The sequence below is a fragment of the Sorghum bicolor genome, chromosome 3, assembly GCF_000003195.3.
Source record: "Sorghum bicolor cultivar BTx623 chromosome 3, Sorghum_bicolor_NCBIv3, whole genome shotgun sequence".
NCBI classification, from domain to species: Eukaryota; Viridiplantae; Streptophyta; class Magnoliopsida; order Poales; family Poaceae; genus Sorghum; species Sorghum bicolor.
Window position 1 is genome coordinate 51,893,601 of NC_012872.2, and position 15,851 is coordinate 51,909,451.

Genomic DNA, 15,851 nt, shown 5'->3' on the forward strand with positions numbered 1-15,851 from the left:
GATGTGCATAACTTCTTTCTTATCTCCAGCTCTATCATCGAGCTTCTTCATGAGCAGGTCTAGCTTTGCAGACAGCATGTCTACCTCCTTGAGCTGATGCATACCTCCACCTCTCTTGCGTGTCTGGGTCCTCTCTTCATTCCAGCCTTGGTTGGACGCCATCTTTTCCACAAGAGCTGTGGCTTGTGGTATGGTAAGTGATAAGAATGCTCCTCCGGCTGCAGCATCCATGGTTTCTCGGGCACTGTTGCCGAGCCCATGATAAAATGTCTGCATTAGTAGCCAACTCTCCATTCCATGATGGGGACATTCTAGGATGTAGTCTTGGAAGCGCTCCCATGCTTCTAGAACAGATTCATCATTTTGTTGCTGAAAACTTGTAATCTTCCGACGGAAAGCATTGGTCTTGCCCATGGGAAAGAACTTAGCCAGGAAGTTTGTTGAGCAGAGTGCCCACGTAGTATTCTTCTCCTTTGTAGCGTAGAACCACTGCTTCGCTCTCCCTAACAGTGAGAATGGGAAGAGGCGAAGTAGTATAGCATCTCTGGAAACTCCTAACATGGTAAATGTGCTGCATATCTCCAGGAAGTGTTGGAGATGAGCACTAGCATCTTCGTGTGCCTTCCCACAGAACTGGTTGGATTGCACCATGTTGATAAGTCCAGCCTTGAGCTCAAAGTTGCCATCGATCTCTGCAGCAGGTCCAGTGCGGATGTTGTCCGTAGTGGGAGCTGAGAACTCGCGGATTGATTTGTTCGCCATGGCTTTGAACTCTGAAGACAAGTTCCGGTGATCTTCTTGATTGGATGAAGCTTCTTGCTGAAGTGTTGATGATCTCTTCTTGAGCTTGGCTCTTGTTTTTCTGAATAAGGCTTCGGGATTGTCAACAAAATTTTCTGGAAGATGTATTCTATTCATACATTCCCCTGCATAAGATAAGATAGAAACTATCGGGGTAAAACTGTATGAGAGAATTGATAAGGTCAATCATATTAGTGATGCGAATGATAACTCAAAATCATTTATTCATTCCTGATTAGTAATCAACCTTCCCCGGCAACGGCGCCAAAAATGCTTGTTGGGTATTCTTAACATCATTACCAAAAGTAGACAGTTTTCTAATTCTAGTAACGGTGCCAAAAATGCCAAACCTATCTCCCATACCACTTAAGCCAAGTTGTCATCCCCAGCATGATATGAGAGACGTGGTATTAAAATATGTAATTGCTCTTCTAAATAAATAATGAATTGGATCTGCAAGCGCACAGATTAATACCGATGTAGCATTTTAACCGGGAAGTATTTCAGGTATCGTTATTTATATTTTTACCACTGGGAAGGGATTAACAATCATCAATATTGATTACAGAATGGAATATAAGATTGAGTATCTATCATTGCATGTATAATTGAGAACATTTATCTAACTCTTTCAGACAGGGATAAGTGTCACATAAAAGATATATGAAATAATGAATAGTGACAAAGATAATTAATCTGATCAGCATAACTTAGCCACATAATAAATATGATAAGCATCTCAATTAGATACTCTAGAAAGTCATTAGCATGGTATTAGAACGAACTACAAGAATATTTCCTAAGTTATTCTCAACTATATAGTCTAGCATTATCATAGTTAGTGCAAGCATACTTAGCAATCATTGCGAGACAAGACTACGCCCATGTATAGTGATATTAGCAAGGTAAATGAGAAACATAGCAATCACTCCCCTGTAATAATATTGCTCTGCCAGCCCAATACACGAGTGGGGGACTATATAAGAATCAATGAAACTGTCACTATCACAAACTACCCCGCGATCTGGCATATTGGGTACAATCGCAGATAAATACGGTATAAGCACCACGCCTACACAATATCTATCATTTACCCATGGATCCGATGGATAAACGCTATACGATCCTAAACATGTATATAGATCCAATCTAACTAAGCCAAGTATATAACTATGATAAACTAAGAACAATATAATCTTGAATATAAACAAGTAGAGCAAAGTCATAAGCAATATATTAAAGTAGAACAAAGTCATATTCATAATATTGAAGAACAAAGATGATTAGAAGAACAATTAGAGAATTACTAAGAATCCTCTTGACAGATCCGAAAACCAATCGAAGATTGACTCCTTCTAGTTCTAATCCTATGTAGCTATGCTAATCTAGACTTCTAATTGATGTGGTGGCTCTAATCTTGATCAGAGGCTTCTTTTCCCTTGAGGAATAATGAATTAGGGTTGAGAGGCTCTCTCTCCTCCAGGGGCCAGGGGGTCTGGTTTTCTAGTCCCTTCAAGTAAATATGGGCCGTTGGATCAAACCGACATTGATTGAACGGTTATCCTTTATCCTTTAGGTCGGTGGAGATCTTTCCCGAAAGAGTGTCCTGATTGGAGTCCAACAGGGGCGGGCGCCCAGTGCCTGACCCCGTTCGGCCTCCGCTTCCTTCCCGTGGCTTCTGGAGTCTTCTAGATGTAAGATAATTACGCGGCACGTTGATATCTCTATGTAATCCCGACGTGTGGGCCTTTCTTCCGTATTTCCTGATAACCCCCTGCAGAAATAGACAAACACCAAAACTCGTGGAATTCTGTCAGATAAAACCCTAAGTCTAGATGTTGATTTTATTTGGATCCTTTTCTTTATTTATTTGATAATTAAATTTGATACTTAAGGACCGTCAACACTTACCTCACTAGCCATCTCTTTATAGAGTCTGTTGGAGTACTCTAATATCTTTTTGTCAAATCTATTTTAGAGAGTAGCTAAATCAGTTGGCTAATCTCTTGGAGATGCTCTAAGTGAAGCTATTTTTCTTCTTTTCTCACCAAGACATGTAGGATAAAGCTAAAAAATAGCTTATTCTAGCGCTCTCTCATTTCTTTTTTCGTCCATGTATGAAACTATTGGTGAAACTCTTTTGTCAAACATTATTTTTTAAAACAACTCAACTTTACTTAAAAAATTGTTCATAAAGCTTTTTTCTAAAAAAATAACTTCGTAAAGTTAAGCTGTACTCAAACAGGTTCCTCCCCCCACTCGAATCAAAATAAAATCAAATCCGATGACCTTTTTTTCAAAAAAATAATACTAGTAGCACTTTATTATTTGAATATTTTTACTACTAGAGACTCCGTCTCGGAGGGGCAAAAGAAAAAGAAAAGGATATAAAATCGGGGGAGTTCTCTCTCGTGTCGTCTTCCTCTCCTTCACTTCTCCTGCCCTGTCCACCCTCGACTGCCTGCGCGTGACCTCAGCCCCCGCCGCCTACATCCGCTCATCTCCGCGCCCGCCTCAACCGCGCCGCCACCGACCACCTCTAATCCCGCCTCACCCTCCGTGCGGTTCCCGAGGCTCGTTTCCTTTGGGGGTCGTCCGTCTGCCCCGACCGCGTCGGCGCTTCTTCTTCTTCGGGATCTCGCTGGGCCGAGCGGCGCAGGGCTAGGGATTCGGGCCCATGGCGTGGCGGCGCGTCCTCACCCAGGTGAGACTCCTGCCTGATCTTTTCTTCGTTCCCGCGCTTTATGGTTGTACGGAGATACGGTGGTGGCCTCAAATCTTCGATCTTTGGTGTCTGGGCGGGATTGGGGGCTGTGTTGTTGGGGCTCTGCGGATACGAACAACGTCTGCGTATATCTTGATGGTATACATGGCTATCTTGGGAGCTAACTGTGAGGATGTCTCTGCTGACGAAACATGCAGGCTACTGATTTTGGACAAACAATGATGCAGTTTGCGTTTTGTATCCGTTACTACTTTCCGCTAGTAATAGAAAAAAATAACTTCTTTTTACTTTAGCCTGTATCTGTATGAGAATTTACAGGAAACTCTAGATTTAAGTCCAGATGTGTCATCTAGTGTGTTGTTCTGTGTCCTGGGACACTATTTGTTAGGACATAACAGTAATAATAACTAAAAATTGATCCATTTGATTGATGGATATTGGGATCTACTGTAACAGTTGTTGCTCGCAATCTTAATCAGCTCTGCCATATTGTCTACTTGTCGTGCTGTGTCTAGTGAAGCTAATTCTTAGGACGGAACAATAAGAACTAAAAACTGATTGCAAGTCCATTTAAATAATGAATATAGAGATGTTCTGTAATAATTGTTGATCATAATTGAATAATCTGCACTGCGTCTCATGAAGCTAATTCTTAGGAAGAGCAGTAAGAACTAAAAATTGATGGCAAGTCCTTTTGAATAATGAATATTGAGATGTTCTGTAACAATTCTGTAATCAAATAATCTGCTCTGCGATATTATTGTGTTCTATCCATGATGATGTATACATATGAATGTTAGTTGCTTTAGCTGATCCAGGTTTGTATGTGTGTGTGTTGTTCTGTCGCAGATTGCAAGGCATCGACCAACAAAAGCAATCTACAATGAACTAGTTGCTTCCTCCCCTTTGGGCACTCTTCGAAGTGACATCACTGCAGGTACACTGAGACGACAATGAATTAGTGCAGATATCAACAGGCATCTATTTCCTGTTACTCTATTAATATGTTGCTGCCTAACTGTGCGACATTTGCATCTTCCCAAAGCTACCATGCTCAATGTAGGAGTTTCCATATCATTTGCTGTCCAAAATTCCATGCCTTATATCTCTCTCTATGCTTTATTTTCATTTAGTAACTAAAGTTGTTTGTGATGGCTATCATGCATCTGTTATACAGTATACGACTTTCTTCAATGCAGTGTCACTATTCAGTGCCAGTCTTCTATTGCTAAAATGTGTTCCCAGTTCCCACTTTTTGTTTGACATCTACATTGTCTTGTTGCTCACTGCAGGTGCCAGAATTAAAAATTTACAAGAGAGGAACCAGTCAAGTTACATTGGTAGCCTTGCACGCCGGGTGCGAGATCTAGAATCACCAAGTGAAACTTCTCTACTTAAAGAGATTTACAGAAGTGACCCAGAGCGTGTCATACAAATATTTGAAAGCCAACCTTCTTTACATTCTAATCCAGCAGCACTTTCAGAGTATGTGAAAGCTCTTGTAAGGGTTGATAGGCTGGACGAGAGTGCCTTGCTTAAAACACTGCAGAGAGGTACCAAAGTCGTAAGACATTTCCTTTATTTCATGGCTGAGAAGTTTTTTTGCATTCTGCTACATTCTGTGTGACTGTCTATTTTTCTAGTTGTAGCTTCATTTGAAAAACGCATGTATAGTGGCTGTGTTCTTATATTATGGATACATTTAATGCCCTGTTAGTAGGTTTTGATGCCTATGTCTTGTATACAAATTATTTTCGGTCCCTATGAATAAATCACAGCATTTAACAAATGCATACATATTCATCTTTCATGGCAATAGATGCTCTGTCAAAGAAAACTTTATGCTCTACTGTAGTTACTAGTAAATATGCATGTGCCTTGCTACGGGCGAAGGCCCTTGAAAACTTAGCATGTCCTGGTTGTGTATGATGCCATTATCATGATGTGTTGCAACGGCAGCGTTCGCTTGTAGCACCTGTTTTTGAGGAGGAGATGTGGTAGCAGATATCCTTTTTGGAGCCAGGAAGGAGACCTGTGGCAGCGCGGCTGATTAGAAAGGAGAGGGGAAACAAACCTGTGATTGGTTTCTGTGGGTTTTCTCTGTTTTTTTTTAATTATTTTTATTTGGAACGCATGGTCTGATACCATGAACCTGTTTTCTCTGTTTTACATGGTCTGATACCATGGAGCCCAAAAACCACCTCTGAACCTTTATTCCATCTTCCTGGCTCTAACTTAGGCCTTGCGTAGCATGCATGCTACTGCCTGTTTTCCCCCATGCACCAAAGCAACAAGCCTGCTGCAGCTGTCTACTAATCCTAGTGGTCGTGGAAAACATCACCCAAGCATATGGCCCGGAGGCACTGGCAGCCTCACCAGGCACATCCAGCTGCCAGCTTTGCTGCTGCTGCTGCTGCTGCTGCTGCTGCCTGGCACATGCAGTTCTTGACTGTCACAGCTGCTGGCTCACGTGCCTGCCTGCTCGCTGACTCAGTGAGCACCAGCTCTGCTGTCTGCGTGCAGGACAGTTCCGTGGGGCCTGGCCCGCTGCAGCACCAGCCGAATGTGAGGAGGGGCGAGATGGACTTGCATGGCGTGCGAATTGGTTGATGGTGGGCTCAGCATTCAGCGATGAGAGGAGATTGAAAACTAATAACCTAATAAATAGGTAGCTGATCCTTCATGAATTCATCCACTGTCTCAGTCTGTGCTTGCTTTGTACGTAGCACCGAATAAAAACAATCAAGAGTTAATTTGAGGTGTAAGCGAGTCTGCCAAAGAATACGAATCGCATCGAGAGTCTTCTCTCTTCACGACGTGTGGATTAGAATTGTAGATGAAGCTAGGAGTCATGTTTGACTCCAACTTGCAGACCGCATCGTCCATGATTAACTCCAACTGCTCTTGGTGCCTGAGACAACTGAAACACTCAGTTTTGTATCAAATTCTTGGACATTGAGTTTTACTAAAATGAGAATTGTGAGAGTAATGTTAATCTTAAACCACTTATTGCTACTTTATACTATATATATGCAGGCAAACACATTAGATTTTTACAGTACTAATTCAGGGAAACCTGTTCTCTCTATAATACTTTATTTCTGTGCTCTTGGCTAAATTTATGAGTCTATAGTTCAAATTCCTATAGTGAAGCCTGGGTAGCATTCCTTAAGTTGATAATGCGTATCCTGTGTTTAACATGACTTAAAAACTCTAGTTGTGAATTTTCTGTACAGGTGCTGCTTCCTCGACAAGGGGGGAAGAAAGCTTTGGTAGCATTCCTGCATTAATTGGTGCTGGTCAAGTGACAAAAGATGGAGCTCTTGGCACTGCAAATGCACCTATTCACATGGTCACAGCAGAAACAGGACAATTTAAGGATCAGCTTTGGCGTACCTTCCGAAGCATTGCACTAACTTTCCTTCTTATTTCGGGCATCGGTGCTCTCATTGAGGATAGAGGAATCAGCAAAGGTTTGATTTTGTGGAAGATCTGTATTATCTTCTGAATTTAATATCAGCCCATTAACCATTTATGAATTGAATGTAGGACTTGGTCTGAATGAAGAGGTTCAACCAAGCATGGAGTCTACTACAAAATTCAGTGATGTAAAGGGTGTTGATGAAGCAAAATCTGAACTTGAAGAAATAGTTCATTATCTTCGAGATCCCAAGGTAAAACCTTTTAAATCATTAGTCTTGAAAAAGGGTATATTTCTTGAAGTCAAACAATGCTACTTGAAGAATTTTCCTCCACCTGCTGGACTCATCAACCAATATCTTTGTTCGCACAAAACTTGTGAAAAATCAGTGCTTAGACTGTTTGGTCTTGTTTTATCAGCAGTACTCTTCATGCTAATAGTAACCACATTGTTCTTTATGTTACTGAATAGGTTAAGGGGGTGTTTAGTTCCCCTACTATTCCAAAAAAAATTGGGTTTTGGTTCATCATTTTGCATAATGGAACTAAACACCATGCAAGTTTTTTGGCAAAAAGGTGGTTATTCTCCATTTTGGATTTTGGCCTCAAGAGGCCAAAAACGGTCCAAAAGAGCCTCAAGAGGCCCTCATGAGGGGAGGGCAATAAATTCTGCATTTTGGATGGAACTAAACATAACCTTGAAAATTTTGGCATTTTGTATTCCATCATTCCAAAGTAGTTGGCATTTTGCATTTTGCATTTTATGGGGAACTAAACACCTCCTAAGTAAAAGTTGCCATTAATTAGTTTATCATTGATCTACCCTTTCAATTGCTTTTGTGAAGCTGTAGGCTTATATTTTTGCCATGTTGATACTTGATAGTTTTCGAGTTACCTCCATTTTGTATATATATTTCTGTCTATTATAAGCTAATCTCGTCTTGACAACACATGAAGGTACCTTTTTTATTATATGTTTTTCATACGATGCTCACAAACTGTGCTTTTGTTTTCAGCGCTTCACACGTCTTGGTGGAAAACTTCCGAAAGGTGTCTTGCTTGTTGGCCCTCCTGGCACTGGGAAAACCATGCTAGCTAGGGCTATTGCTGGTGAAGCTGGTGTTCCTTTCTTCTCTTGCAGTGGAAGCGAGTTTGAGGAGATGTTTGTGGGAGTTGGAGCTCGGAGAGTGCGAGACCTTTTTGCTGCAGCAAAAAAGCGATCTCCTTGCATCATATTTATTGACGAAATAGATGCAATTGGTGGGAGCCGGAATCCTAAGGATCAACAGTATATGAAGATGACCTTGAACCAGCTGCTTGTTGAGTTGGATGGCTTTAAGCAGAATGAGGGGATAATTGTCATTGCTGCAACCAACTTTCCTGAGTCACTAGATAAAGCCCTAGTCAGACCTGGGCGTTTTGACCGTCATATTGTTGTTCCCAACCCAGATGTTGAAGGGCGACGTCAAATTCTAGAATCCCATATGTCAAAGGTGATCTTGAGAACTCCTTTTACTGTGTTATTCAAATGAAATTGTATTCTCTTACCATCCTATTTGTTTATTGCAGATCTTGAAAAGTGATGATGTGGACTTAATGATCATTGCTAGAGGAACACCGGGATTCTCTGGTGCAGACCTTGCTAACTTGGTAAATGTTGCTGCTCTTAAGGCTGCCATGGATGGTGCAAAAGCTGTCACAATGAATGACCTTGAGTATGCAAAGGACCGAATCATGATGGGTAGTGAGCGGAAGTCGGCAGTTATCTCTGACGAATGCAGGAAGTTGACAGCATACCATGAGGGAGGGCATGCCCTTGTTGCTATCCACACTGAAGGAGCTCACCCCGTCCACAAGGCTACCATCGTACCCAGGGGCATGGCTCTAGGAATGGTGGCCCAACTCCCTGACAAAGACCAGACTAGTGTGTCAAGGAAACAGATGCTAGCAAAATTGGATGTATGCATGGGAGGCCGTGTGGCAGAAGAGCTTATATTTGGGGATACTGAGGTGACATCTGGTGCATCCTCAGACTTCCAGCAAGCAACTGCAATGGCAAGAGCAATGGTTACTAAATATGGCATGAGCAAGCAGGTCGGCCTTGTCTCTTATAACTATGAGGACGATGGAAAGAGCCTGAGCTCAGAAACTAGACTTGTGATTGAGCAGGAGGTGAAGAATTTCTTGGAGAATGCATATAATAATGCGAAGACCATTCTTACAAAACACAATAAAGAGCTACATGCTCTAGCCAACGCACTTCTTGAGCATGAGACCCTCACAGGAGCCCAGATAACGAACATATTGGCCCAGGTACATAACAAACAGCAACAGGAGCATACTATCGAAGCACCGCAGAAGACCCCAGCCGCACCAGCTTCCCCCGCATCACCAGCTGCATCAGCTGCTGCAGCAGCAGCTGCAGCCGCCGCCGCAGCACAGCAGGCGGCAGCCAAAGCTAAGGGGGTGGCTGGTATGGGATCTTAGCACATGGACCACTCCACCAGATTGCATTGTGTATATTTCATCAAACAAGCAAAGCTGTTCCAGCAATTGACAGTCGACGAGGGTCATTGGTAGTATGCTAAAGTGCTGCAGCAATAGAACATACTGATTGCGTGGAAGTTACTGTTCATGTGCCTTCAGTGCAAAGCAGAAACAAAAACTTTACACATTGTAGTAGGCACATTTAGCTGGTGCTTGAATCAGTTTTGTACCCACATCGAAAACAATTTATGTTGTTTACACCCCAAAAATTGTTAGATTTTGATCTGCCTGCCTCTTGTACCTTAACAGAGCATAAATTGTAACACATTCTGAATAAGTGTCCTGTGTGCTTAATACAATGTGGTAGCTGACGAGTCGATTCATCAGCCCCTCTGATGCTCATTTGTTGTATGTTACTTCCTCCATCTTATATTATAAGTCATTCTGAGAATCTTGTAAAGTTAAAACAGATTAAATTTATATGATAAAATAATAACATTTATGGTATCAATTAAGTATTATTAGATTTTTCATCATAAATCTTTATAATTTTATTTATAATTTTAGTCAAACTTGAGATTTTTTTACTCTAAAATTCTTGGAATGTCTTATAATTTGGAACGGGAGTATCTCTTATCAAGCTAATAAGATCCTTTTGTTTTTACCGTGAGTCTGTTATCATGTACTACATGTGCTACTCGTAGTCAATCAACTCTTACTTTTAAAAATACAAAAACTGTGGTGCTGCTTGTCTCAATGAACTTTCATATATTCTTACAATGCACTTCATGCACAAGCAACACCGTTTCTTATCTAGCCAGCGTGCTTCATGTACATGTGCTGCTGCTTGTCATCAATAAAGTTTTTTATTTTTACACATTTATTCTTCCTTAATGAAATGCCACTGCAATGTTCGCGAAAATTTTTACAAATACAGAAATTGTATTGTTCTGAGAAAATTTTTACAAATTTTAAATATAGTGTATTGTTCAGTACTTAAATGTATTCAAAATAAACAAAACTTTTCTGCAGTGATCTTGAAAATTTCCCTTTTCATTCCTCATCAAAACAAAATGCTGCCTCGATGGCAGCTGAACAGGCAACACCTACTGCTGTGAGCTCTGCACTTTGGCTTTATTTAAGTGCTTCAATAACCGCCGAGAAGTCGTGGTCACTAAGGCCAAGCGATTTTGCAGCCTTGTACAGCTCGTTCGCAGCTGCAACTGTAGGAATGGACTGGGACACTGATTCCGCCAGGGCCAATGCGAGCCTCATGTCCTGCCATGAGTTGTTTGTTTCATTATTGTCAGGAGCTCTGCTCAGTCGTGATTAGGTCCGACCAGATGCAAATGAAACTGTTCACCACTGCTGAATGAATGGACAAGCAACTAAGTGATACCTTCTGTTGATGCTTCAGAGGAAAGGCAGTAGGATATGCAGCTTTAACCATGGATGGGCCCTTAAGGGAGAACATGGGGGCACTGATAGCACCCTGGGAAATAACCTGAAACGACCAAAGAACCCTAGATTAGATTCCCTCTGTATCGGTGTTTCACTATTTAATACTGCTGCAGTGTTGAGTTCAGATTATTTTTGTTTCTCTTTCAGAAATTACCTCAACAAGAGTATTAGGGTCTAAGCCAACTTTTTCACTCAGGAGCAACCCTTCTGAGAAGGAAACCATCATGCTGCCATATTTCAGCAAAGGAGCCAGAACATTTAGTGGCAATATCCAAAGGTTTTGCTTAAATTTATTAAAATGCAGTAGATAACAATGATTTTGTGCCACCTCCCCATGACCATGTTAACCACGATCTTCATTGCCGCACCATTGCCTACATCGCCAAGATAAAATCTTGACTGATTTCAGAGTAAGGCGGAAAAATTAGTGCATTTTCTCGATCCAGAATGTGATGAGGGAAATGGTTTTTGCAGATAAAAGATTAACCTTCCCCATGACATCAAGGAGGGGCGCCACTCTCTTGTACAAGGATTCATCACCTTGGTGCAGTAGTATTTACAGTTTCAGATAACAGAAAAAGGGGCTTTTACAATTACTGATCATGGAAGCGGAAGTTTACCTGCGGTGAGAAAGATGAGCAGCCCATCTTCTGCTGGCTTTTTCGAGCCTGAAACTGGAGCCTACTGAAAAGTTATCGAGTTAGGCTGGAGCAAAGTACAGGCATTGCAATTACACTTTGGTGAATAATACAATGGGACAAGCATATGAACAGTTTCATTGTACAAGATGGGTCTGTAAACAGTGGCAGGGTCCAGGGACTACCTCAAGAAAAGATGCCCCGGTACTTGTAATGCGTTCAGCGATCAGCTTGGATGTAGCACCATCAACCGTCGACACATCGACATAGCTGCAGGTAACAGGCAAGAAGATAAGAGATAATGTTATCTAGCTATGCGTCCTCACATGCTCCAGGCAAGCTCTCTGATGATGCATCATTGTTTTTCAGAGCCAGGTTAGTTAGTTAGTTAGTTACCCTTTCCCAGGGGCCAGCCCTTCAGCAGCTCCACTGGACCCGCATGCAACCTCAGCCTGCAGTGGGTACATATCGTCACAGACTCACAGACATGATTGGGTTTTGTCATGCGAGTTTTCATGAACAGAGAAGGCTGCTGCCTGAATTCTGGAATGAAGCAACATACCGCGCTTTGTGGATCAGCGAGCATCGCGAATGTCACGTCACAAGATGAAGCGACTTGGGCCGGTGAAGGCTCGTACCTGGACGTCGCAGCAATGCATGATGCACATCTTTTTTTTTTTTTTAGTTTCAATAGAACACACTGTTTTTGCTGTGGGTCAACATCAATAACAAAATGGCTGAAAGTATAAATTCATTCTAAGCTGTAGAGGGCTTGGTTCCTCGATTTGGAGTGTTTTTTAGTGGAATTTCAGCAGAACACAAGAGTCTTTCAAGCAAATTAAGATTGAACAGCAAGTTGTTCATTCATTGAAGAAATGTTCATGGTGAACCACGAAAATTGGGTTGGGCCTCTGCAGGGTCGTGCTGAATTATCAGGAAACGAGCTATGTCACATTTCAGGGAATTGCACGCGTTTATTCATACGGAGCACTACCACTGCCACTACCACTATGCATTCAGGAAAATGGGTTGGTAATTTGGTATGCAAAGGCGAAGCTGAAAACGAAATGGGAGGCATACTTGGCACCGAGGCTGAGGAGGGGATCGCACTTGCTCTTGGTCCTGTTCCACACCGTAACGTCGCAGCTGACGAAGGCAGAAACAAAAGCTACTTACAGTGCTGGCCTGACATGGCTGCAGCTGAGAAAGCAAAGGGGAACGAACGAATGAATGAATGAATGGAGTGATTTCACTTACCCTGCGCTGATGAGGTTGGATGCCATGGGCGCGCCCATGATCCCGAGCCCCAGGAAGCCCACCTTCCCCTGGAACTCCACTCCCCCGCCACCACCTGCGAAAGCCGCCAATCACAAACAAAGCGGATAGCGAGCGGTGAGCAGGGGAGCTCTGCATCATCCAGCGATATGATGCCCCCACTCTTCTTGTCTCGTCTCGCCGCCCTACGCATGCCGCAGCAGGACTAGCAGCAGCAGCGTGCCCAGGTCAGGGTCGGGTCGGGCCGCGTCACGTGGAGGCGGAAAAGGAATCAGCGCACCTTGACCCCCGGCGGAGGACGAGGATGCGACGAGGCGGCGGTACAGCCTGCGCGAGCGCAAGGGAGAGAGCAGCGCGGGCGCCGCCCTGGCGGAGAGGAAGGCCGCCGCGGCCATGGCCGATGGCTGCTGCTGCTTGCTGCTTGGAGGGTGGATGCGGGGCGAGAGCGAGAGGGGGATAAGCCACGTCACGTGCGCCTGTCGCTTGGATGGCCCCTTTCCACTTTTTGGCGTTGGGCGGGTGGCCTCGGGGCTTGCGCGGGGTGGGCCGATCTGGGCCCGCCGGCAGACGGAGCAGGGCAGGGCAGGGCAGGGCAGGTCGGCTTTTCCTCTCTGGGCCGCCATGATTATTCCATTTCCATCCGGGGTCGTCATCCTCTGCAGCCTTTTTGCTCCCTCGGCCGATGACGATGAATTGATGACACGAGATGGAAACACGAGATGAGGAAAGGAATACGATACGAGCATGTGCACGTAACACACACGGGGATCGGAGCACGGGCACGTACACGTTTGTACACGCGAGACAGATACTAGCTATACTACTTGTAGTACTACTACTACTACACGTACGGTTACGGTCGTACCGAATGTATACGAGGCAAGGCCGCAGGCATCATGCATGCAAGGAATCGAATGAGGCTGTTTAGTTTCAAAACTTTTGGCAAAATAAGTATGGTAATATTCTTGTTTGTATTTAACTAATATTGTCTAATCATAGACTAACTAGTTTAAAAAATTCGTATCACAAATTATAGATAAACTATATAATTAGTTATTGTTTTTATCTATATTTAATGTTTTATATATGTGCCACCAAATTTAATATAATATAAAATTTAAAAAATTTTATAAATTTTTTTTTTAACTAAACAAGGCCTGAGTATGAATTCTCTCTCGAACGGCGCTGGGAGGCACACACACGCGTGCGTGCGTGCGTGCGTAGGTACGTGTGAATTGCGTACGGTACGTGCCTTCATTTACTTGGCAGCGGCCAGCGGGGATGAAGTGAGGTTTAAGACAAAATCATGGTACGTGCAGTGTGTACCGCTGCGAATCTGTGAGATGCCTGGATATATATATATAGCTTTATTATTTTGCAAAGAGATGCTCACGAACGATTCGATACTTTTTTTTTCCCCGGACCCCTTTACTACACGGCTCCGCTCCACCTCCACGTTGAAAGCACATCACATGGCGTTCTGTACTTGCTTTACCACTGTTACCTTCTACTCGTGCTGTGTGTTGCAACTAGTTGAATCATCTCAATGAAAATTACCATCTCCCTTGGGATGGGATTTGCCCTGATTTGTACTCCCTACGTTCCAAATTATAAGACATTCTAAGAATCTTAAAAGTTAAAGCATTTTAAATTTAATTAAATTTATATGACAAGATAACAGCATTTATGATATAAACTATATATTATTAGGTTTTTTATTAATTATATTTTCATAGTATATCTATTTGATGTAACAAATTTTTATAATTTTTAATATATTTTGGTCAAACTAAAGATATTTTAACTCTTTAAAATTCTTAGAATATTATAATTTGGAGTAGAGGGAATACCTACTACTAGCGTTGCACAGACTTGAGGACGACGGTACCACAGCGGGCGGGCTTTATAATTAACGCACACTACTGTGGACCGGCCCGCACAGGCGTCCTTCACGCAAGGGTTGGCCGGTGGGACGGTGGTCGATCAGGTCCGCGAGGCGCCATGTTACTGGCTCCATCCACCCTGGATGGCGTCACCAAAATACTTACCATTTGCCTAGATATAAGTATTCAGGAGTAGTTAAATTAACAACTGGTAACTTTGTTTGTAACGTACATGTTGGAAGAATACCTGACAATCAGAGCCTCCCTACGTCAGATCCGTATAATAATCTAAATCTACTACCACCACTTACCCAACCACACATGCCCTCCACCATACGAGGACTACTGGAACTATTTAATACATGGTCACTCTCTCCAGTCTCCAAAGGACAAAACTGCTGCCAATAGCGATTTAGTCGACGGATTAGTACATCCATCCATAGATTGATCAACCTCAACATCATGCTCTTTTTTTTTTCAATCAAACACAAGAAAGTCTGGATTGCTTCAGCAAGAGTTCCAGAAAAAAATCATTGTACTCCAAACGTTGTGCCATGCATGTTGATTTATTGGCTCGCAGACTCATTTCCCATTTCCAGCAACCGGCATGTTTTCGTATTGGAGCAAGGTACAGAATTATTTTTTTCGTAGTATTATACACAACAATGCCCCCCCCCCCCCCCCAACTCTTGTTAACAGTCGTACTAGTAGTAAATAGACATATGAAAACAAAGTTATTACTGGCTATTAATTCCTGCAGCTCTTGTTCGGTTCATTTATTTTAGGTCTTGTTTAGTTCGTGAAATGAAAAGTTTTCGACCACTGTAGCACTTTCGTTTGTTTGTGAAAAATATTATCCAATCATGGACTAACTAGGGTCAAAAGATTCATCTCGTGATTTACAGGCAAACTGTGTAATTAGTTTTTGTTTGTCTATATTTAAGCCAAAATTTTTGGAAACTAAACAAGGCCTTACACAAAGAAGAGCACATGGAGAACCATGTTTGACCACTGGTCAGCCATGCACTGATGATGCTGCCATACCTCCGTGGCATGCGCGCGGACGGGCACAGCACAGCAACAGCAAGCAAACTGTGCTTTCGAGATGACCGAACAAAAGCGTGGAATAAGATGGCAATTCCGGCGACGACGACAAGCGCA

The 15,851-nt window shown here is 42.7% G+C and overlaps 2 protein-coding genes across 2 annotated transcripts; one reads left to right on the top strand and one right to left on the bottom strand.

Moving 5' to 3' along the window:
• LOC8078625 (ATP-dependent zinc metalloprotease FTSH 5, mitochondrial) lies at nt 3,210-9,835 on the top strand. The gene is made up of 7 exons (XM_002455781.2): nt 3,210-3,505; nt 4,376-4,463; nt 4,819-5,079; nt 6,763-6,999; nt 7,076-7,200; nt 7,963-8,439; nt 8,516-9,835. The coding sequence occupies exons 1-7, from the start codon at nt 3,479-3,481 to the stop codon at nt 9,431-9,433; spliced, it is 2,133 nt and encodes a 710-aa protein (XP_002455826.1). The 5' UTR covers nt 3,210-3,478; the 3' UTR covers nt 9,434-9,835.
• Nucleotides 10,333-13,475, bottom strand: LOC8078626 (glyoxylate/succinic semialdehyde reductase 2, chloroplastic). The gene is made up of 12 exons (XM_002457989.2): nt 13,088-13,475; nt 12,790-12,883; nt 12,613-12,678; nt 12,095-12,170; nt 11,929-11,984; nt 11,718-11,802; nt 11,515-11,575; nt 11,382-11,434; nt 11,223-11,293; nt 11,049-11,121; nt 10,833-10,937; nt 10,333-10,711 (listed from the first exon to the last, which is right to left on the bottom strand). Exons 1-12 carry the CDS (start codon nt 13,458-13,460, stop codon nt 10,568-10,570), a joined length of 1,257 nt encoding a protein of 418 aa, XP_002458034.2. The 5' UTR covers nt 13,461-13,475; the 3' UTR covers nt 10,333-10,567.